At 41.0% G+C, this 21,792-nt stretch overlaps 1 protein-coding gene across 1 annotated transcript in view; it reads left to right on the top strand.

Annotated features, from left to right (window-relative positions):
- grin2ca (glutamate receptor, ionotropic, N-methyl D-aspartate 2Ca) overlaps window positions 1–21,792 on the top strand; it is a 138,926-nt gene that overhangs the window by 96,552 nt on the left and 20,582 nt on the right. Inside the window, exon 8 of the mRNA XM_061981447.1 lies at window positions 9,048–9,173. Coding sequence (XP_061837431.1) covers window positions 9,048–9,173 — 126 coding nt within the window. The remainder of the gene's footprint in view (window positions 1–9,047; window positions 9,174–21,792) is intronic.

Here is a 21,792-nt window from a genome sequence, read left to right as displayed (position 1 = left end):
GTATTATGATGTTAGTATATATTTGATAGTATATATCTGTATCTGGACCCCGACTTAAACAAGTTAAAAAACTTATTTGGGTGTTACCATTTAGTGGTCAATTGTACGGAATATGTACTGTACTGTGCAATCTACTAATAAAAGTTTCAATCAATCAATCAATCAATCAATCAACAACATAGCTGTAAAGCTGGCTTCACCTAAGGAAGGCACACGTGACATACACAGAGCCTAACCAGGCAGATTTGAATTGAAAGAAGTGACTTTAAGGTTTTACTACTTACGTATAAAATACTACACGGTCTAGCTCCGTCCTATCTTGTCGATTGCATTGTACCATATGTCCCGGCAAGAAATCTGCGTTCAAAGAACTCCGGCTTATTAGTGATTCCCAGAGCCCAAAAAAAGTCTGCGGGTTATAGAGCGTTTTCTATTCGGGCTCCAGTACTATGGAATGCCCTCCCGGTAACAATTAGAGATGCTACCTCAGTAGAAGCATTTAAGTCCCATCTTAAAACTCATTTGTATACTCTAGCCTTTAAATAGCCCCCCTGTTAGACCAGTTGATCTGCCGTTTCTTTTCTTTTCTCCTCTGCTCCCCTTTTCCTTGAGGGGGGGGGGGGCACAGGTCCGGTGGCCATGGATGAAGTGCTGGCTGTCCAGAGTCGGGACCCGGGGTGGACCGCTCGCCTGTGCATCGGCTGGGAACATCTCTACGCTGCTGACCCGTCTCCGCTCGGGATGGTGTCCTGCTGGCCCCACTATGGACTGGACTCTTACTATTATGTTGGATCCACTATGGACTGGACTCTCACAATATTATGTCAGACCCACTCGACATCCATTGCTTTCGGTCTCCCCTAGAGGGGGGGGGGTTACCCACATATGCGGTCCTCTCCAAGGTTTCTCATAGTCATTCACATCGACGTCCCACTGGGGTGAGTTTTTCCTTGCCCGTATGTGGGCTTTGTACCGAGGATGTCGTTGTGGCTTGTGCAGCCCTTTGAGACACTTGTGATTTAGGGCTATATAAATAAAGATTGATTGATTGATTGATTGATTGAATTGTTGTTTTGGGCAGTAGACGGGATCTTTGATCCAAGACACAACTTACATTTAACTAAAATGTTCTTTTCTTTGTGCTCGACAAAAGAAAAGAAGTGAGAATATCTCATACTTGCCAACCCTCCCGAATTTCACTGCCTCTCCCTGGGACAACCATTCTCCAAATTTCTGCCGATTTCCAGCCGGACTTAAGGCACGCCCCCTCCCGGTCTGTGCGGATCTGAGTGGGGACAGCCTGTCGTCACGTCCGCTTGGCCAACCAAAAAGTAACCACAGAACACTATACCGTATAGGCGTATAGTAGAGATGCGCGGATAGGCAATTTATTTCATCCGCAACCGCGTCAGAAAGTCGTCAACCATCCGCCATCCACCCGATGTAACGTTTGATCAGAACTGCACCCGCCCGCCATCCGCCCGTTGTTATATATCTAATATTAATTTAAAAAAAAAAAAAAAGGGTGAAAACTACGCGAATTGCACCTTGTGCAGACAAGATTTTTCGATCGGACACGGAGGAATTAGCGATGTAAAAGACCACGTTGGGACAAAAAAACACAAGTCTAATGCCGTTGCTAGCGATACAAGTGGAAAACTTTCAACGTTTTTCGTCGCCCAAACAGATTCTTTGGATGTGATAAATGCCGAAGTTTTATTTACGGAGGCAATAATTGAGCATGGACTTCCAATCGCACTGGCTGATCACATGGGACAGTTAATAATGTAATGCAACCTTTAAAAATCATTACGCGGTGATCGCGATCCCAAAAATAAACTTTTCTTGCATGATAATGTCCAGAAAAATTTGCTTTATATTACTATAGAGTCCTTTTAACGAATGAGTTTGATGGTTTATCACAAACCTTAAATGAAATTCCATGGCCACCGTCCTGCTCTCTATATCAACCAGGGTGAGCCCCACCCCTTTCGTGAGCGCACTGCGAAAGCGGACGAGGCGGGGTGTCGGTGCGGTGGGCGCGGTAGTGACCCTGGACGTGCGTCGGGCCCTTCTCGCGGATCGCCTCAGCTACGGCTCCCGGTGGGGCCCTCTCGGGGGAAGGGGCCTCGGTCCCGGACCCCGGCGAGGCGTCCCTTCTCCGCTCCGTAAAAGTGTCCATCTCTTTTCTTTTTTTTTCTTCTGTTGTGGCATATGCAGCAGGTGCCTGCTCGTTTTTCGTATGTGGGTAACAACATTTAACTATGTATATATATTTCCGAATTGGTTTAACTGCCACCCGCAAAAAAAATAAAAAAATAAAAAAAATATCTAATTAATCCGCCCGACCCGACCCGCGAGCGGATAAAATCTTATTGTTTTTAATTTCATCCGCTCGATCCGCGGATAATCCGCGGACTCCGCGGTTGTGTCCGCAAACCGCGCATCTCTAGCGTATAGTGTTCTGTGGTTACTTTTTTGTTGGCCAAAGGTTGTATTGCGCACCCCCCTCCCCACACTCAGACACACAGTCACACGCACACACAGAGAGCGCAGAGGAAGAATCAGAAGCACGTCTCTGCTTCGCTGGAATAAAACACACTCAGATCCTCAGTTTCTAGCCGATACTACATAAAAAGTAACGTAAAATAACGCAGTAACGCATCACGTAGTAACGGTAACTGAGTTATTGAATATAAAAAAATAACGCGTTAGATTACTAGTTACCGCCGAAACCGTTACCGTCCCAACACTGGTCACAAGTACACAAACTGGTGTTTATTCAGTACCACAATCGACCTCAACTACGATAATGGGACACCAACTTAACCAAACGAAACACGAAAAGCTGTCAAAGTGGTCATTTACCGCGACTTTATATGTTACAACCTCGTTTCAGCTAACACGCGGACGAACTTGATAAGCACCTGTTATGTAACGTTCATGGTCCACGCCTGTGTGGGAAATTTGGGACTTTTACGAGTCGGTTGACTTTCAGGAATATTGATTGTAAATAATAACTAAACTAGAATATTATCGAATTTTAGACACACTTTGAAGCTTCTTTTTGTTCAAAAGATTTTACAGAAAGCTTTGCTTTTACAAATACAATCCTATCTTGATTTGCACTGTATTCTTGATGTTTTTCAGTCAGGTTTGAAAGCCTTTAATAGCACCGAATATACACTTTTAAGGGTTTTTAACGACCTTTTTAATATGCCCTGACTCTGGAGATTCAGTAATTTTAATTATTTTAGCTCTAACTGCTGCATTCGACACAGTAGATCACGCAACGCTCATTAGTTGCTTGGAACAATGTGTGTTTATTTCCCTTTTGGATCAATAAAGTTGAAATCTAAGTTTAAAAAGCACAGTTTTAAACTGCTTCAAGTCATATCTGACAAACCCATTTTAAAATCACAATTGCACTGGAAATATATCATTAAGTATATATTTCTATTTTCTTGTCAAAATATCCAAATACACTTCATACAAGTCACAATCCCCTGAATAGTGTTTTTCAAGAGCTTGTTTTTAGACAATAGATCTTCTGGGGGAAATTTTTTGGTTTGTTTTTTTATCTTGTCCAGGGGTGTCCGCCAGAATGCAGCTGAGATAGGCAAAAAAGTACTCCCATATGGGCCAGACTGGTACAATCACGGCACGATAACTTAAAAATAAAGACAACTTCAGATTGTTTTCTTTGTTTAAAAATAGAACAAGCACATTCTGAAAATGTACAAATCATATGTTGTTGGGGTTTTTTTTACACTTACATGCTGCGGTTAGTAGTATTCCATCTTTATTTTCTGTATAAACTATGTGATAATGTTCATCAGTCAACTCATTGGTGTTAATTTTCAATCTATCAAGATAAAAAATTATATCAAAATCAAATTACAGGATGTTATTTGTGTAGTTTGATCATTTTCCTCGACTGATGTACTAACATCATGTGGTTTATTTTGCACCTACTGTATGTAGCATCATCTACAAAGATACAAAGAATTGCGACATCCAGCGGACACATTTAGAACAGCTGTTTCTTTCATTCAAAAATTTCAGGTTCATTTTTCTACTTAGCAAACTCATCCCGCGGCCGGATAAAACCTACTCGTGGGCCTGATCCGGCCCTCGAGCCGTACGTTTGACACCTCTGTTTTAGACCCACAGTCACAAATCTTGGGTTCATGTTCGACAATGATTTTAAATGGGAACAACAGATTAACTCTGTTGTTTGATCCAGTTTTTTTTTATCATCTGAGACTTCGGGTAAGAACCAAATGAGTTTTATCTTTTAACGACTTTGAGCGGGTAATCCATGCTTTTATTTCCTCACGTTTGGACTACTGCAACTGACTTTATGTTGGAGTGAAGCAGGCCTCACTCACTCGACTGCAGTTAGTCCAAAATGCTGCTGCTCGCCTTTTAACTGACACTAAAAAACACAAGCACATTTTAGCATCCTTTCACTGGCTCCTAGTTCATTTTAGAATACATTTTAAAATGTTTGTTTTTAAATTTCTTAACAAATCAGGACCGCGATATACCGTATTTTTCGGACTATAAGGCACACTTAAAATCTTTTCCTTTTCTCAAAAATCAGCAGTGCACCTTATAACCTGGTGCGCCTCGTGTACGTTTTAATTGTATTTGTGCTTACCGACCTTGAAGCAATTTTATTTCGTACAAGGTGTAATGATAAGTGTGACCAGTAGATGGCAGTCACACATAAGAGAGCCGTGTGGACTGCAGGTTAACGCCTGTTCAATAAATGACGTTGGCAAGTACTTGTAAGCAAGCAAGACCAAAACTTTTATGTTTCAATGAGAATATAGAACATTACACACTCAAAAATCTGTCAAAATGTTTTAGTACGACTTTGGTAAGCTAAAAAGCCGCACCAAATTACGGCTACCATAGTCAGACGTACTGTGCTTCATTATACAGGTATTACTACGGTGTGTATATAAGGACCATTAATTGCACCTATTAGGAGACATATTATTTGGCGTTGTGTTTTGCAATAATATGCAAAACTAACTTTGCTTACCTATTGGTACCTGCTGATGTGTACTTTGGATCTGCATAAGTCCCAAAAATGTGCGCAGGTCCGCCACTGTAGTCCACGCTGTAGTGAATAAGCTCTTTCTTTTTCTCTATACTTATCCGCTGTTGCCATTTCTAATACAAAGTAGTGTAAAGTTCTAACTTATATCTGTCAGTAAACTCGCTACGGAAGCGCTAAAAACTCATCAACAAAGATGAAGGGGAGAAGATCAAAATCAGTCAAAAGGCGGCTTGAGGATGATGTGTAAAACATTATCTATGCAATATTTAGAGCCAAAGAACCACCATCACATGTTATGTAGACCATAAGGAAGTGTTTTATATGTAGAAATCATAATATGACCCCTTTGATGCGCCTTATGTATGAAAATAGACCTGAATAGACCCATGCATGCGCAGTGCAATTTATAAACCTGTCCGAAAAATATGGCATTTCAGACCTCTCAAAAAATCTACACACCCACAAGGTCCCTGAGACCTGAAGAACAAATTCTTCTTGTCGTCCCAAAAAACAGTTCAAAACTCAGAGGGGATCGTACGTTTTCTGCTGTGGCTCCCTCTGGTTACTCGGCCGTCGTCTTCTTTAAAGAGTTTTAAATAAAACCTATTTTCTTTGGCTTTTGAACTCGCGTGGGAGTTGTGTGATCTTAGGGTCTCTTAAGGATCTCATAACGTGGCAAGAAATATTTTTATAATGAGTAAAGCAAAATATGTTGGAGACCAAAAATCAGTTCATATTTTCTACTACTCACTAGTGTTACCATGTCTGAGTTATTGTGCAGAAATGTGGGGCAATAACTACAAAAGTACACTTCATTCACTAAATATGTTACAAAAGAGATCAGTTAGAAATAATACATAATGTTGGATATAGAGAACATACAAACCCTTAATGTAGAGATGGACTGCCGATGTTATCGGAAATGATCGGTTTCGGTTTCAAAACTATCGGTATCGGTTTCAAAAAGTAAAATTTATGACTTTTTAAAACGCCGCTGTACGGAGTGGTACACGGACGTAGGGAGAAGTACAGAGCGCCAATTAACCTTAAAGGCACTGCCTTTGCGTGCCTGCCCAATCACATAATATCTACGGCTTTTCACACACACAAGTGAATGCCACGCATACTTGGTCAACAGCCATGCAGGTCACACTGAGGGTGGCCATATAAACAACTTTAACACTGTTACAAATATACGCCACACTGTGAACCCACACCAAACAAGAATGACAAACACATTTTGGGAGAATATCCGCACCGTAAAACAACATAAACCCAATAGAACAAGTACCCAGAACCCCTTGCAGCACTAAATCTTCCGGGACGCTACAATATACACCCCCCCGCTACCCCCTTCCCCCTACCTCAACCCCGCCCCCCAACCCCGCCCACCTCAACCTCCTCATGCTCTCTCAGGGAGAGCATGTCCCAAATTCCAAGCTGCTGTTTTGAGGCATGTTAAAAAAAAATAATGCACTTTGTGACTTCAATAATAAATATGGCAGTGCCATGTTGGCATTTTTTTCCATAACTTGAGTTGATTTATTTTAGAAAACCTTGTTACATTGTTTAATGCATCCAGCGGGGCATCACAACAAAATTAGGCATAATAATGTGTTAATTCCACGACTGTATGTATCGGTATCGGTTGATATCGGAATCGGTAATTAAGAGTTGGACAATATCGGAATATGGGATATCGGCAAAAAAAAGCTATTATCGCACATCTCTACCTTAATGTATTAAATCAAAAATATTGAAATTCAATGATTTGGTGCATTTCCATACAGCTAAAATGATGTACAAAGCAAATTATAAACTGCTAGCCAAGAATGTTCAGCAATTATTCTCAACAAAAGAGGAGAAATATAACCTGAGAGAAAAATGTCATCTAAAACACTTGGATGCACGTACAACAATTAAAACCTGTAGCATATCCATCCATCCATCCATTTTCTACCGCTTATTCCCTTTTGGGGTCGCGTGGGGCGCTGGAGCCTATCTCAGCTACAATCGGGCGGAAGGTGGGTTACACCCTGGACAAGTCGCCACCTCATCGCAGGGCCAACACAGATGGACAGACAACATTCACACTCACATTCATATCAGTATGTGGAATTAATTTATGGAATCAATCAATCAATCAATCAACCTTTATTTATATAGCCCTAAATCACAAGTGTCTCAAAGGGCTGCACAAGCCACAACGACATCCTCGGTACAAAGCCCACATACGGGCAAGGAAAAACTCACCCCAGTGGGACGTCGATGTGAATGACTATGAGAAACCTTGGAGAGGACCGCATATGTGGGTAACCCCCCCCCCCCCCTCTAGGGGAGACCGAAAGCAATGGATGTCGAGTGGGTCTGACATAATATTGTGAGAGTCCAGTCCATAGTGGATCCAACATAATAGTAAGAGTCCAGTCCATAGTGGGGCCAGCAGGACACCATCCCGAGCGGAGACGGGTCAGCAGCGCAGAGATGTTCCCAGCCGATGCACAGGCGAGCGGTCCACCCCGGGTCCCGACTCTGGACAGCCAGCACTTCATCCATGGCCACCGGACCTGTGCCCCCCCCGCCTCAAGGAAAAGGGGAGCAGAGGAGAAAAGAAAAGAAAAGAAACGGCAGATCAACTGGTCTAACAGGGGGGCTATTTAAAGGCTAGAGTATACAAATGAGTTTTAAGATGGGACTTAAATGCTTCTACTGAGGTAGCATCTCTAATTGTTACCGGGAGGGCATTCCATAGTACTGGAGCCCGAATAGAAAACGCTCTATAGCCCGCAGACTTTTTTTGGGCTCTGGGAATCACTAATAAGCCGGAGTTCTTTGAACGCAGATTTCTTGCCGGGACATATGGTACAATGCAATCGACAAGATAGGACGGAGCTAGACCGTGTAGTATTTTATACGTAAGTAGTAAAACCTTAAAGTCACTTCTTAAGTGCACAGGAAGCCAGTGCAGGTGAGCCAGTATAGGCGTAATATGATCAAACTTTCTTCTTCTTGTCAAAAGTCTAGCAGCCGCATTTTGTACCAACTAATTTTTTAATGCTAGACATAGGGAGACCCGAAAATAATACGTTACAGTAGTCGAGACGAGACGTAACGAACGCATGAATAATGATCTCAGCGTCGCTAGTGGATAAAATAGAACGAATTTTAGCGATATTACGGAGATGAAAGAAGGCCGTTTTAGTAACACTCTTAATGTGTGATTCAAAGGAGAGAGTTGGGTCGAAGATAATACCCAGATTCTTTACTGAGTCGCTTTGTGTAATTGTTTGGTTGTCAAATGTTAAGGTGGTATTATTAAATAAATGTCGGTGTTTAGCAGGACCGATAATCAGCATTTCCGTTTTCTTGGCGTTGAGTTGCAAGAAGTTAGCGGACATCCATTGTTTAATTTCATTAAACAATGGATTAGGCAAATAAATTAAACAATTTACTAATATGATCCAATTTAAGAAGCTGTTCAAACTTAAAGTGTTTACAAAGTACAAAGTAGAAGAATTATGGCAAACATCATGAATTTATTGAAAATGAAATATTATCCATCTCATTAAGCGATTTATAACTGATTTAACTATTTATGAGAAGAACTGATGCATTTAGAACACAGTGATATAAATTGTGTACAAATTGAGAACAGGAAGTATGTGTTAATTGCTATGAAGTGAAAAAGTGGGAGGATCAAATAAACCTCGCTTCTTGCTACTACTTTTTGGACATGTAGTAAAGAAAATATGTAAAATATGTGATGTATCTTATTAATACTGTATACAAGTTCAAAATACATTTCAACCAACCAATCTTGGTCTTTTTTTCTTCTGTTTATTGTTTCTTACAGTAGACTGTCCTTAGTTTGATCCTGCTTTTAAATGTGTACTTTCACTACTGTCCAGCACTCTGTGAAACCTTAATTGTTTTTATAATTGTGCAATATGAATAAAGTGATGTGGTGTGCTTGCAGAGCCGTACAGCCCAGCGGTTTGGGTGATGATGTTCGTCATGTGTCTCACCGTGGTGGCCATCACCGTCTTTGTCTTTGAATACTGCAGTCCTGTGGGATACAACCGCAGCCTGATCACCGCTAAAGGTGAGCACGTCCTCTTCCTCTGGTGATGTGCAATACCACTGATTGGCTCTTAAAAATATCACTTTCATCTTCTTGTGGAATACAACCGGACCATGCTTGTGTCTGCAGCGATCACTTTGTAAAATGTTTTGTTTTTTTTAACACTTGATTTGTTTGAGAAACTTTGTGTGATGCAATCAAGTTTATTCCCTACTATATTAGTAGTGTTTGATAGCAGAACTAAACGTAAAGAAAATACAAGCAATTGCAATAGTTTGTGTTCTTTTGGGGTTGCGATGACTAAATATAACTACAAAGACATGCTTGTGCAAATAAACTAATGTCATGTTGAGTCCTAACAATTAATATTTTAATTGTTGGTCCAATACACTGTATTTTCATTGTCCATTTTCATAACAGAAGCTAAAAGCTTAGTTGTTGTAGGACGGCGTGGCGCAGTGGAAGAATGGCAGTGCGCGACCCGAGGGTCCCTGGTTCAATCCCCACCTAGTACTAACCTCGTCATGTCCGTTGTGTCCTGAGCAAGACACTTCACCCTTGCTCCTGATGGGTGCTGGTTAGCGCCTTGCATGGCAGCTCCCTCCATCAGTGTGTGAATGTGTGTGTGAATGGGTAAATGTGGAAGTAGTGTCAAAGCGCTTTGAGTACCTTGAAGGTAGAAAAGCGCTATACAAGTACAACCCATTTATCATTTATTTTCTTTCCGATCCGATACTGAGTAAAATTCGGGGCTGGTACTGGCGATACTGATCTGATATTGATACTTTGTACAAATATAGCTAATGAGTCTGATAAAAATTAAAAGTGCATTACAAGTGTTGCTGCTTTTGGTGGATCATCTTCAAACGATACAAAATCAAAAAGAGGAACAAATCATGTTATTCTGCACTGGATATCAATGTACACGGGGTCCATTTTGATATTGTTTTATTTTGTAAAAAAAAAAAAAATGCTGAAAAAACATATATACATATACATATGTACATGTATATATTCAGTACAGGCCAACAGTTTGGACACACCTTCTCATTCAATGCGTTTTCTTTATTTTCATGACTATTTACATTGTAGATTGTCACTGAAGGCATCAAAACTATGAATGAACACATGTGGAGTTATGTACTTAACAAACAAAGGTGAAATAACTGAAAACATGTTTTATATTCTAGTTTCTTCACCCTTTGCTCTGATTACTGCTTTGCACACTCTTGGCATTCTCTTGATGAGCTTCAAGCACACCTGTGAAGTGAAAACCATTTAATGTGACTACCTCTTGAAGCTCATCGAGAGAATGCCAAGAGTGTGCGAAAAAGTAATGAGAGCAAAGTGTGGCTATTTTGAAGAAACTAGAATATAAAACATGTTTTGAGTTATTTCACCTTTTTTTGTTAAGTACATAACTCCACATGTGTTCATTCATAGTTTTGATGCCTTGTTTTCATTGAGGGCCATTTTGCATTCAGGGTGTTTCGATTATCATGGCACATAAATATTGTGGCAGAAAACATAAAATAATGTGGAGCACCACATAAAATAATGTAGCGGACCACATTAAATGATATGGTGGGCCAAATTTAATGATGTGGCAGGACCACAAAACTGAAGTGGCAGGCCACATAAAAATTGTGGCGCATCACATAAATAACGTGGCAGGCCAAATAAAATAAGTGGCCGACCACTTAAATGACAAGGCAAGGCCACATACAATGCAGTGGCGGGCCATGTAAAATAATGTGGTGCGCCACAAAAATGATGTGGCCTGCCTTGTGAAATAATAATAAATAAATGATAAATGGGTTGTACTTGTATAGCGCTTTTCTACCTTCAAGGTACTCAAAGCGCTTTGACACTACTTCCACATTTACCCATTCACACACACATTCACACACTGATGGAGGGAGCTGCCATGCAAGGCGCTAACCAGCAGCCATCAGGAGCAAGGGTGAAGTGTCTTGCTCAGGACACAACGGACATGACGAGGTTGGTACTAGGTGGGGATTGAACCAGGGACCCTCGGCTTGCGCACGGCCACTCTCCCACTGCGCCACGCCGATGCGGCGGGCCACATCAAATATTGTGGTCAACCACATAAACAATGTGGCAGGCCACGTAAAATGTGTGGCAAACCACATAAACGATGTGGCAGGCCACATAAATAATGTGGCAAACTACATAAACGATGTGGCAGGACACATAAAATGTGTGGCAAACCACATAAACGATGTGGCAGGTCACATAAAATAATGTGGCAAACCACATAAACGATGTGGCAGGCCACATCAAATATTGTGGTCGACCACATAAACGATGTGGCGAGCCACATAAAATAATGTGGCAAACCACATAAACGACGTGACAGGCCACATAAATAACATGGCAAACCACATAATCGATGTAGCAGGCCACTTAAATAACATGGCAAACCACATAAACGATGTGGCAGGCCACATAAAATAATGTGGCAAACCACATAAACGACGTGGCAGGCCACATAAATAATGTGGCAAACCACATAAACAATGTGGCAGGCCACCTAAAATAATGTGGCAAACCACGTAAACAATGTGGCAGGCCACATAATTAATGTGGCAAACCACATAAACAATGTGGCAGGCCACATAAATAATGTGGCAAACCACATAAACGATGTGGCAGGTCACATAAAATAATGTGGCAAACCACATAAACGATGTGGCAGGCCACATCAAATATTGTGGTCGACCACATAAACGATGTGGCGAGCCACATAAAATAATGTGGCAAACCACATAAACGACGTGACAGGCCACATAAATAACATGGCAAACCACATAAACGATGTAGCAGGCCACGTAAATAACATGGCAAACCACATAAACGATGTGGCAGGCCACATAAAATAATGTGGCAAACCACATAAACAAGGTGGCAGGCCACCTAAAATAATGTGGCAAACCACGTAAACAATGTGGCAGGCCACATAATTAATGTGGCAAACCACTTAAACAATGTGGCAGGCCACATAAATAATGTGGCAAACCACATAAACGATGTGGCAGGTCACATAAAATAATGTGGCAAACCACATAAACGATGTGGCAGGCCACATCAAATATTGGGGTCGACCACATAAACGATGTGGCGAGCCACATAAAATAATGTGGCAAACCACATAAACGACGTGACAGGCCACATAAATAACATGGCAAACCACATAAACGATGTAGCAGGCCACATAAATAACATGGCAAACCACATAAACGACGTGACAGGCCACATAAAATAAAGTGGCAAACCACATAAATGATGTGGCAGGCCACATAAATAATGTGGCAAACCACATAAACAATGTGGCAGGCCACCTAAAATAATGTGGCAAACCACGTAAACAATGTGGCAGGCCACATAATTAATGTGGCAAACCACATAAACAATGTGGCAGGCCACATAAATAATGTGGCAAACCACATAAACGATGTGGCAGGCCACATAAATAACATGGCAAACCACATAAACGATGTGGCAGGCCACATAAAATAATGTGGCAAACCACATAAACGACGTGGCAGGCCACATAAATAATGTGGCAAACCACATAAACAATGTGGCAGGCCACCTAAAATAATGTGGCAAACCACGTAAACAATGTGGCAGGCCACATAATTAACGTGGCAAACCACATAAACAATGTGGCAGGCCACATAAATAATGTGGCAAACCACATAAACGATGTGGCAGGTCACATAAAATAATGTGGCAAACCACATAAACGATGTGGCAGGCCACTTCAAATATTGTGGTCGACCACATAAACGATGTGGCGAGCCACATAAAATAATGTGGCAAACCACATAAACGACGTGACAGGCCACATAAATAACATAGCAAACCACATAAACGATGTAGCAGGCCACATAAATAACATGGCAAACCACATAAACGATGTGGCAGGCCACGTAAAATAATGTGGCAAACCACATAAACGATGTGGCAGGCCACGTAATAATGTGGCAAACCACATAAACAAGGTGGCAGGCCACCTAAAATAATGTGGCAAACCACGTAAACAATGTGGCAGGCCACATAATTAATGTGGCAAACCACATAAACAATGTGGCAGGCCACATAAATAATGTGGCAAACCACATAAACGATGTGGCAGGTCACATAAAATAATGTGGCAAACCACATAAACGATGTGGCAGGCCACTTCAAATATTGGGGTCGACCACATAAACGATGTGGCGAGCCACATAAAATAATGTGGCAAACCACATAAACGACGTGACAGGCCACATAAATAACATGGCAAACCACATAAACGATGTAGCAGGCCACATAAATAACATGGCAAACCACATAAACGATGTGGCAGGCCACGTAAAATGTGTGGCAAACCAGATAAACGATGTAGCAGGCCACATAAATAATGTGGCAAACTACATAAACAATGTGGCAGGCCACGTAAAATGTGTGGCAAACCACATAAACGATGTGGCAGGTCACATAAAATAATGTGGCAAACCACATAAACGACGTGACAGGCCACATAAATAACATGGCAAACCACATAATTGATGTAGCAGGCCACTTAAATAACATGGCAAACCACATAAACGACGTGGCAGGCCACATAAAATAATGTGGCAAACCACATAAACGACGTGGCAAACCACATAAACAATGTGGCAGGCCACCTAAAATAATGTGGCAAACCACGTAAACAATGTGGCAGGCCACATAATTAATGTGGCAAACCACATAAACAATGTGGCAGGCCACATAAATAATGTGGCAAACCACATAAACGATGTGGCAGGTCACATAAAATAATGTGGCAAACCACATAAACGATGTGGCAGGCCACATCAAATATTGTGGTCGACCACATAAACGATGTGGCGAGCCACATAAAATAATGTGGCAAACCACATAAACGACGTGACAGGCCACATAAATAACATGGCAAACCACATAAACGATGTAGCAGGCCACATAAATAACATGGCAAACCACATAAACGATGTGGCAGGCCACATAAAATAATGTGGCAAACCACATAAACAACGTGGCAGGCCACATAAAATAATGTGGCAAACCACGTAAACAATGTGGCAGGCCACATAATTAATGTGGCAAACCACATAAACAATGTGGCAGGCCACATAAATAATGTGGCAAACCACATAAACGATGTGGCAGGTCACATAAAATAATGTGGCAAACCACATAAACGATGTGGCAGGCCACATCAAATATTGGGGTCGACCACATAAACGATGTGGCGAGCCACATAAAATAATGTGGCAAACCACATAAACGACGTGACAGGCCACATAAATAACATGGCAAACCACATAAACGATGTAGCAGGCCACATAAATAACATGGCAAACCACATAAACGACGTGACAGGCCACATAAAATAATGTGGCAAACCACATAAATGATGTGGCAGGCCACATAAATAATGTGGCAAACCACATAAACAATGTGGCAGGCCACCTAAAATAATGTGGCAAACCACGTAAACAATGTGGCAGGCCACATAATTAATGTGGCAAACCACATAAACAATGTGGCAGGCCACATAAATAATGTGGCAAACCACATAAACGATGTGGCAGGCCACATAAATAACATGGCAAACCACATAAACGATGTGGCAGGCCACATAAAATAATGTGGCAAACCACATAAACGACGTGGCAGGCCACGTAAATAATGTGGCAAACCACATAAACAATGTGGCAGGCCACCTAAAATAATGTGGCAAACCACGTAAACAATGTGGCAGGCCACATAATTAATGTGGCAAACCACATAAACAAAGTGGCAGGCCACATAAATAATGTGGCAAACCACATAAACGATGTGGCAGGTCACATAAAATAATGTGGCAAACCACATAAACGATGTGGCAGGCCACATCAAATATTGTGGTCGACCACATAAACGATGTGGCGAGCCACATAAAATAATGTGGCAAACCACATAAACGACGTGACAGGCCACATAAATAACATAGCAAACCACATAAACGATGTAGCAGGCCACATAAATAACATGGCAAACCACATAAACGATGTGGCAGGCCACGTAAAATAATGTGGCAAACCACATAAACGATGTGGCAGGCCACGTAATAATGTGGCAAACCACATAAACAAGGTGGCAGGCCACCTAAAATAATGTGGCAAACCACGTAAACAATGTGGCAGGCCACATAATTAATGTGGCAAACCACATAAACAATGTGGCAGGCCACATAAATAATGTGGCAAACCACATAAACGATGTGGCAGGTCACATAAAATAATGTGGCAAACCACATAAACGATGTGGCAGGCCACATCAAATATTGTGGTCGACCACATAAACGATGTGGCGAGCCACATAAAATAATGTGGCAAACCACATAAACGACGTGACAGGCCACATAAATAACATGGCAAACCACATAAACGATGTAGCAGGCCACATAAATAACATGGCAAACCACATAAACGATGTGGCAGGCCACGTAAAATGTGTGGCAAACCAGATAAACGATGTGGCAGGCCACATAAATAATGTGGCAAACTACATAAACGATGTGGCAGGCCACGTAAAATGTGTGGCAAACCACATAAACGATGTGGCAGGTCACATAAAATAATGTGGCAAACCACATAAACGATGTGGCAGGCCACGTCAAATATTGTGGTCGACCACATAAACGATGTGGCGAGCCACATAAAATAATGTGGCAAACCACATAAACGACGTGACAGACCACATAAATAACATGGCAAACCATATAATCGATGTAGCAGGCCACATAAATAACATGGCAAACCACATAAACGATGTGGCAGGCCACATAAAATAATGTGGCAAACCACATAAACGACGTGGCAGGCCACATAAATAACATGGCAAACCACATAAACGATGTAGCAGGCCACATAAATAACATGGCAAACCACATAAACAATGTGGCAGGCCACATAAAATAATGTGGCAAACCACATAAATGACGTGGCAGGCCACATAAATAATGTGGCAAACCACATAAACGATGTGGCAGGCCACCTAAAATAATGTGGCAAACCACATAAACAATGTGGCAGGCCACATAAATAATGTGGCAAACCACATAAACGATGTGGCAGGCCACATAAATAACATGACAAACCACATAAACGATGTGACAGGCCACATAAAATAAAGTGGCAAACCACATAAACGATGTGGCAGGCCACATACATGATGTGGCATGCTACACAAAATATCATGGCGGACATTAAATGACAAATTTAATGCTGTGGCAAGGGCCACATAAGCGAAACGGCAGGCCATATAAAATGAAGTGGCGGAACACATTAAATGACAAGAGCGGCCCCATGCAATAAAGTGGTGGGCCGCATAAAATAATGTGGCGGACAACCCCAGCTGGCACAAGACATTGATACAACGTTAATTATACGTACATGACCTTTAAAACTGACTTTGAAACAGCGTTGTAAAATAGTTGTATTTGTTAAATGAGACAATGTTGATGTCTCACGTTGGATCCACGTTGTTGGTTGCGAAATGACCAAAATTCAACGGTCAAATCAACGTCACAGCCTGACTTTGAATAAACGTCAAAAAGCATGTTGTTTCAACGTTGAATTTGTGTTGTTGAGTATTGGTTGGAAAATGACCCTAAGTCAATGTTTAACTCAACATCAGAACCCAACATGGATTAAACGTCGTCAAAAAGCATGTTGTTTCAACGTTATGTTTGAGTTGCTCAACGTCACGACCTAATTCAACAAGTTCTCAACGTTGTTTCAATGTCCTGTGCCTGCTGGGACATTATCGATGTGGCAGGCCACTTAAAATAATGTAGCAAACCACACAAATAATGTGACAGGCCACATAAAAAAAATGTTGCGTCCCACATAAAATGATATGTCAGGCCAAATAAAATGATATGGCGGGCAAAATAAATTTGACGTGGTGGGCCACGTAAAATAACGTGGCGGACCACCCCAGAAGGAACAGGACATTGATACAACGTTGATTGTACGTACATATCCTTTAAAACTGACTTTGAAACAACATTGCAAAATAGTTGTATTTGTAAATTGAGACAATGTTGATGTCTAACCTTGGATCCACGTTGTTGGTTGGGAAATGACCCAATTTCAAAGGTCAAATCAATGTCAGAACCTAACATTGATTAAACGTCGTCAAAAAGCATGTTGTTTCAACGTTAGGTTTGAGTTGCTCAATGTCAGGACCTAATTCAACAAATTCTTAACGTTGTTTTAATGTCTTGTGCCTGCTGGAACATTATCGATGTGGCAGGCCACTTAAAATAATGGAGCGGACCACATAAATAATGTGGCAGGCCACGTAAAATAATGTAGTGTCCCACAAAAAATTATACGTCAGGCCAAATAAAATGATATGGCGGGCAAAATAAATTTGACGTGGTGGGCCACGTAAAATAATGTGGCGGACCACCCCAGCAGGCACAAGACATTGATACAACGTTGATTATACATACATGTCCTTTAAAACTGACTTTGACACAACCTTGCAAAATAGTTGTATTTTTAAATTGAGACAACGTTGATGTCTGACCTTGGATCCACGTTTTTGGTTGAGAAATGACCAAATTTCAAAGGTCAAATCAACGTCACAACCCAGCATTGATTAAACGTCGTCAAAAAGCATGTTGTTTCAACGTTAGGTTTGAGTTGCTCAACGTCAGGACCTAATTCAACAAGTTCTCAACGTTGTTTTAATGTCTTGTGGCTGCTGGGACATTATCGATGTGGCAGGCCACTTAAAATAATGGAGCGGACCACATAAATACAGTGGCAGGCCACATAAAAAAATGTCGCAGGCCACGTAAAATAATGTAGTGTCCCACATAAAATTATATGTCAGGCCAAATAAAATGATATGGCGGGCAAAATAAATTTGACGTGGCGGACCACCCCAGCAGGCACAAGACATTGATGCAACGTTGATTATACGTACATGTCCTTTAAAACTGACTTTGAAACAACCTTGCAAAATAGTTGTTTTTGTAAATTGAGACAATGTTGATGTCTGACCTTGGATCCACGTTGTTGGTTGGGAAATGACCCAATTTCAAAGGTCAAATCAATGTCAGAACCCAACATTGATTAAACGTCGTCAAAAAGCCTGTTGTTTCAATGTTGTAGAATTTTGGTCGGGAAATGACCAAATTTCAATGGTCAAATTGACGTCAGAACCCAACATTGATTAAACGTCGTCAAAAAGCATGTTGTTTCAACGTTATGTTTGAGTTGCTCAATGTCAGGACCTAATTCAACAAGTTCTTAACGTTGTTTCAATGTCTTGTGCCTGCTGGGACATTATCGATGTGGCAGGCCACTTAAAATAATGGAGCGGACCACATAAATAATGTGGCAGGCCACATAAAAAAATGTCGCAGGCCACGTAAAATAATGTAGTGTCCCACATAAAATTATACGTCAGGCCAAATAAAATGATATGGCGGGCAAAATAAATTTGACGTGGTGGGCCACGTAAAATAATGTGGCGGACCACCCCAGCAGGCACAAGACATTGATACAACGTTGATTATACGTACATGTCCTTTAAAACTGACTTTGAAACAACCTTGCAAAATAGTTGTATTTGTAAATTGAGACCAGGCCCTAACCAATCTGGCGCCCTAGGCAAGATTTTAGGTGGCGCCCCCCCACATCGGCAGTGAAGTGTATATACTCACAAGAAACTGAATAGCTTTGTCTTTGACCTTTTTTTTTTTACTTACAACTATACCTAATATATAAAGGGGTGGAAAAGTGACTATTACCTGCAGGGCAAACATTAGCTAACCAGAAGGCAATAATGTAAACAAAAAACACCTGCTTAAAAGATCTAATACAAATGTCCCTGAGGAATGTAAGGTGGGAGTACTGTAATTACCTAACGTTACATTATTATTTTCCATAACAATTTAGCCCCCTCCACAATATTAACCCGACGTTAAAACAGAACTAGCTATTTATTGATTAGCAATTGCCGAATCATGTAACATTAGCTTAATGCTAAAAAGCCAGCTACTATCACATTCTGTAACAGACAAATAATTTCATGTAGGCTAACGTTACCTACCTGCTACCTCTGTCTTTTCTTGTTTCTCCTCCTCTTCTTTTCTCTTTTTTCTTCCCTGGGCACCTGACAGTTTTGGCCGTTTTGACATCTTGTGTTGATTTTTTGATGTGGTGACGTCCAAAAAGAGTCATATATACGGGAAGGGAGGGGGCGCACCGTGCGGGGGGGGGCGTAATGTTGTAACAAATAATTTTTCTATTAAATAGGCTTTACTTTGCATTTTAATTAACGTGGGATTATTTTTTTTGTATTTAGAAATAATAGTACAAACTTTTTTTTTTTTTCTCCAACATTTGTGGCACTGGCGTGGCGCCCCCTGATGGACGGCGCCCTTAGCATTTGCCTATACGGCCTATGCCACGGGCCGGCCCTGATTGAGACAATGTTGATGTCTAACCTTGGATCCACGTTGTTGGTTGGGAAATGACCCAATTTCAAAGGTCAAATCAATGTCAGAACCCAACATTGATTAAACGTCGTCAAAAAGCATGTTATTTCAACGTTATGTTTGAGTTGCTCAATGTCAGGACCTAATTCAACAAGTTCTTAACGTTGTTTCAATGTCTTGTGCCTGCTGGGACATTATCGATGTGGCAGGCCACTTAAAATAATGGAGCGGACCACATAAATAATGTGGCAGGCCACATAAAAAAATGTCGCAGGCCACGTAAAATAATGTAGTGTCCCACATAAAATTATACGTCAGGCCAAATAAAATGATATGGCGGGCAAAATAAATTTGACGTGGTGGGCCACGTAAAATAATGTGGCGGACCACCCCAGCAGGCACAAGACATTGATACAACGTTGATTATACGTACATGTCCTTTAAAACTGACTTTGAAACAACCTTGAAAAATAGTTGTATTTGTAAATTGAGACCAGGCCCTAACCAATCTGGCGCCCTAGGCAAGATTTTAGGTGGCGCCCCCCCACATCGGCAGTGAAGTGTATATACTCACAAGAAACTGAATAGCTTTGTCTTTGACCTTTTTTTTTTTACTTACAACTATACCTAATATATAAAGGGGTGGAAAAGTGACTATTACCTGCAGGGCAAACATTAGCTAACCAGAAGGCAATAATGTAAACAAAAAACACCTGCTTAAAAGATCTAATACAAATGTCCCTGAGGAATGTAAGGTGGGAGTACTGTAATTACCTAACGTTACATTATTATTTTCCATAACAATTTAGCCCCCTCCACAATATTAACCCGACGTTAAAACAGAACTAGCTATTTATTGATTAGCAATTGCCGAATCATGTAACATTAGCTTAATGCTAAAAAGCCAGCTACTATCACATTCTGTAACAGACAAATAATTTCATGTAGGCTAACGTTACCTACCTGCTACCTCTGTCTTTTCTTGTTTCTCCTCCTCTTCTTTTCTCTTTTTTCTTCCCTGGGCACCTGACAGTTTTGGCCGTTTTGACATCTTGTGTTGATTTTTTGATGTGGTGACGTCCAAAAAGAGTCATATATACGGGAAGGGAGGGGGCGCACCGTGCGGGGGGGGGCGTAATGTTGTAACAAATAATTTTTCTATTAAATAGGCTTTACTTTGCATTTTAATTAACGTGGGATTATTTTTTTGTATTTAGAAAATAATAGTACAAACTTTTTCTTTTTTTTCTCCAACATTTGTGGCACTGGCGTGGCGCCCCCTGATGGACGGCGCCCTTAGCCTTTGCCTATACGGCCTATGCCACGGGCCGGCCCTGATTGAGACAATGTTGATGTCTAACCTTGGATCCACGTTGTTGGTTGGGAAATGACCCAATTTCAAAGGTCAAATCAATGTCAGAACCTAACATTGATTAAACGTCGTCAAAAAGCATGTTGTTTCAACGTTAGGTTTGAGTTGCTCAATGTCAGGACCTAATTCAACAAATTCTTAACGTTGTTTTAATGCTGGGACATTATCGATGTGGCAGGCCACTTAAAATAATGGAGCGGACCACATAAATAATGTGACAGGTCACATAAAAAAATTCGCAGGCCACATAAAATAATGTAGTGTCCCACATAAAATGATACGTCAGGCCAAATAAAATGATATGGCGGGCAAAATAAATTTGATGTGGTGGGCCACAGAAAATATTGTGGCGGACCACCCCAGCAGGCACAAGACATTGGTGCAACGTTGATTATACATACATGTCCTTTAAAACTGACTTTGAAACAACCTTGCAAAATAGTTGTATTTGTAAATTAAGACAATGTTGATGTCTAACCTTGGATCCACGTTGTTGGTTGGGAAATGACCCAATTTCAAAGGTCAAATCAACGTCAGAACCTAACATTGATTAAACGTCGTCAAAAAGCCTGTTGTTTCAATGTTGTAGAATTTTGGTCGGGAAATGACCAAATTTCAATGGTCAAATTGACGTCAGAACCCAACATTGATTAAACGTCGTCAAAAAGCATGTTGTTTCAATGTTGTAGAATTTTGGTCGGGAAATGACCAAATTTCAATGGTCAAATCGA

Source organism: Nerophis lumbriciformis, linkage group LG24, assembly GCF_033978685.3.
Source record: "Nerophis lumbriciformis linkage group LG24, RoL_Nlum_v2.1, whole genome shotgun sequence".
NCBI lineage: Eukaryota > Metazoa > Chordata > Actinopteri > Syngnathiformes > Syngnathidae > Nerophis > Nerophis lumbriciformis.
Note: the sequence above shows the minus strand (reverse complement) of the source record. Positions and strands in the feature narration are given on the sequence as shown.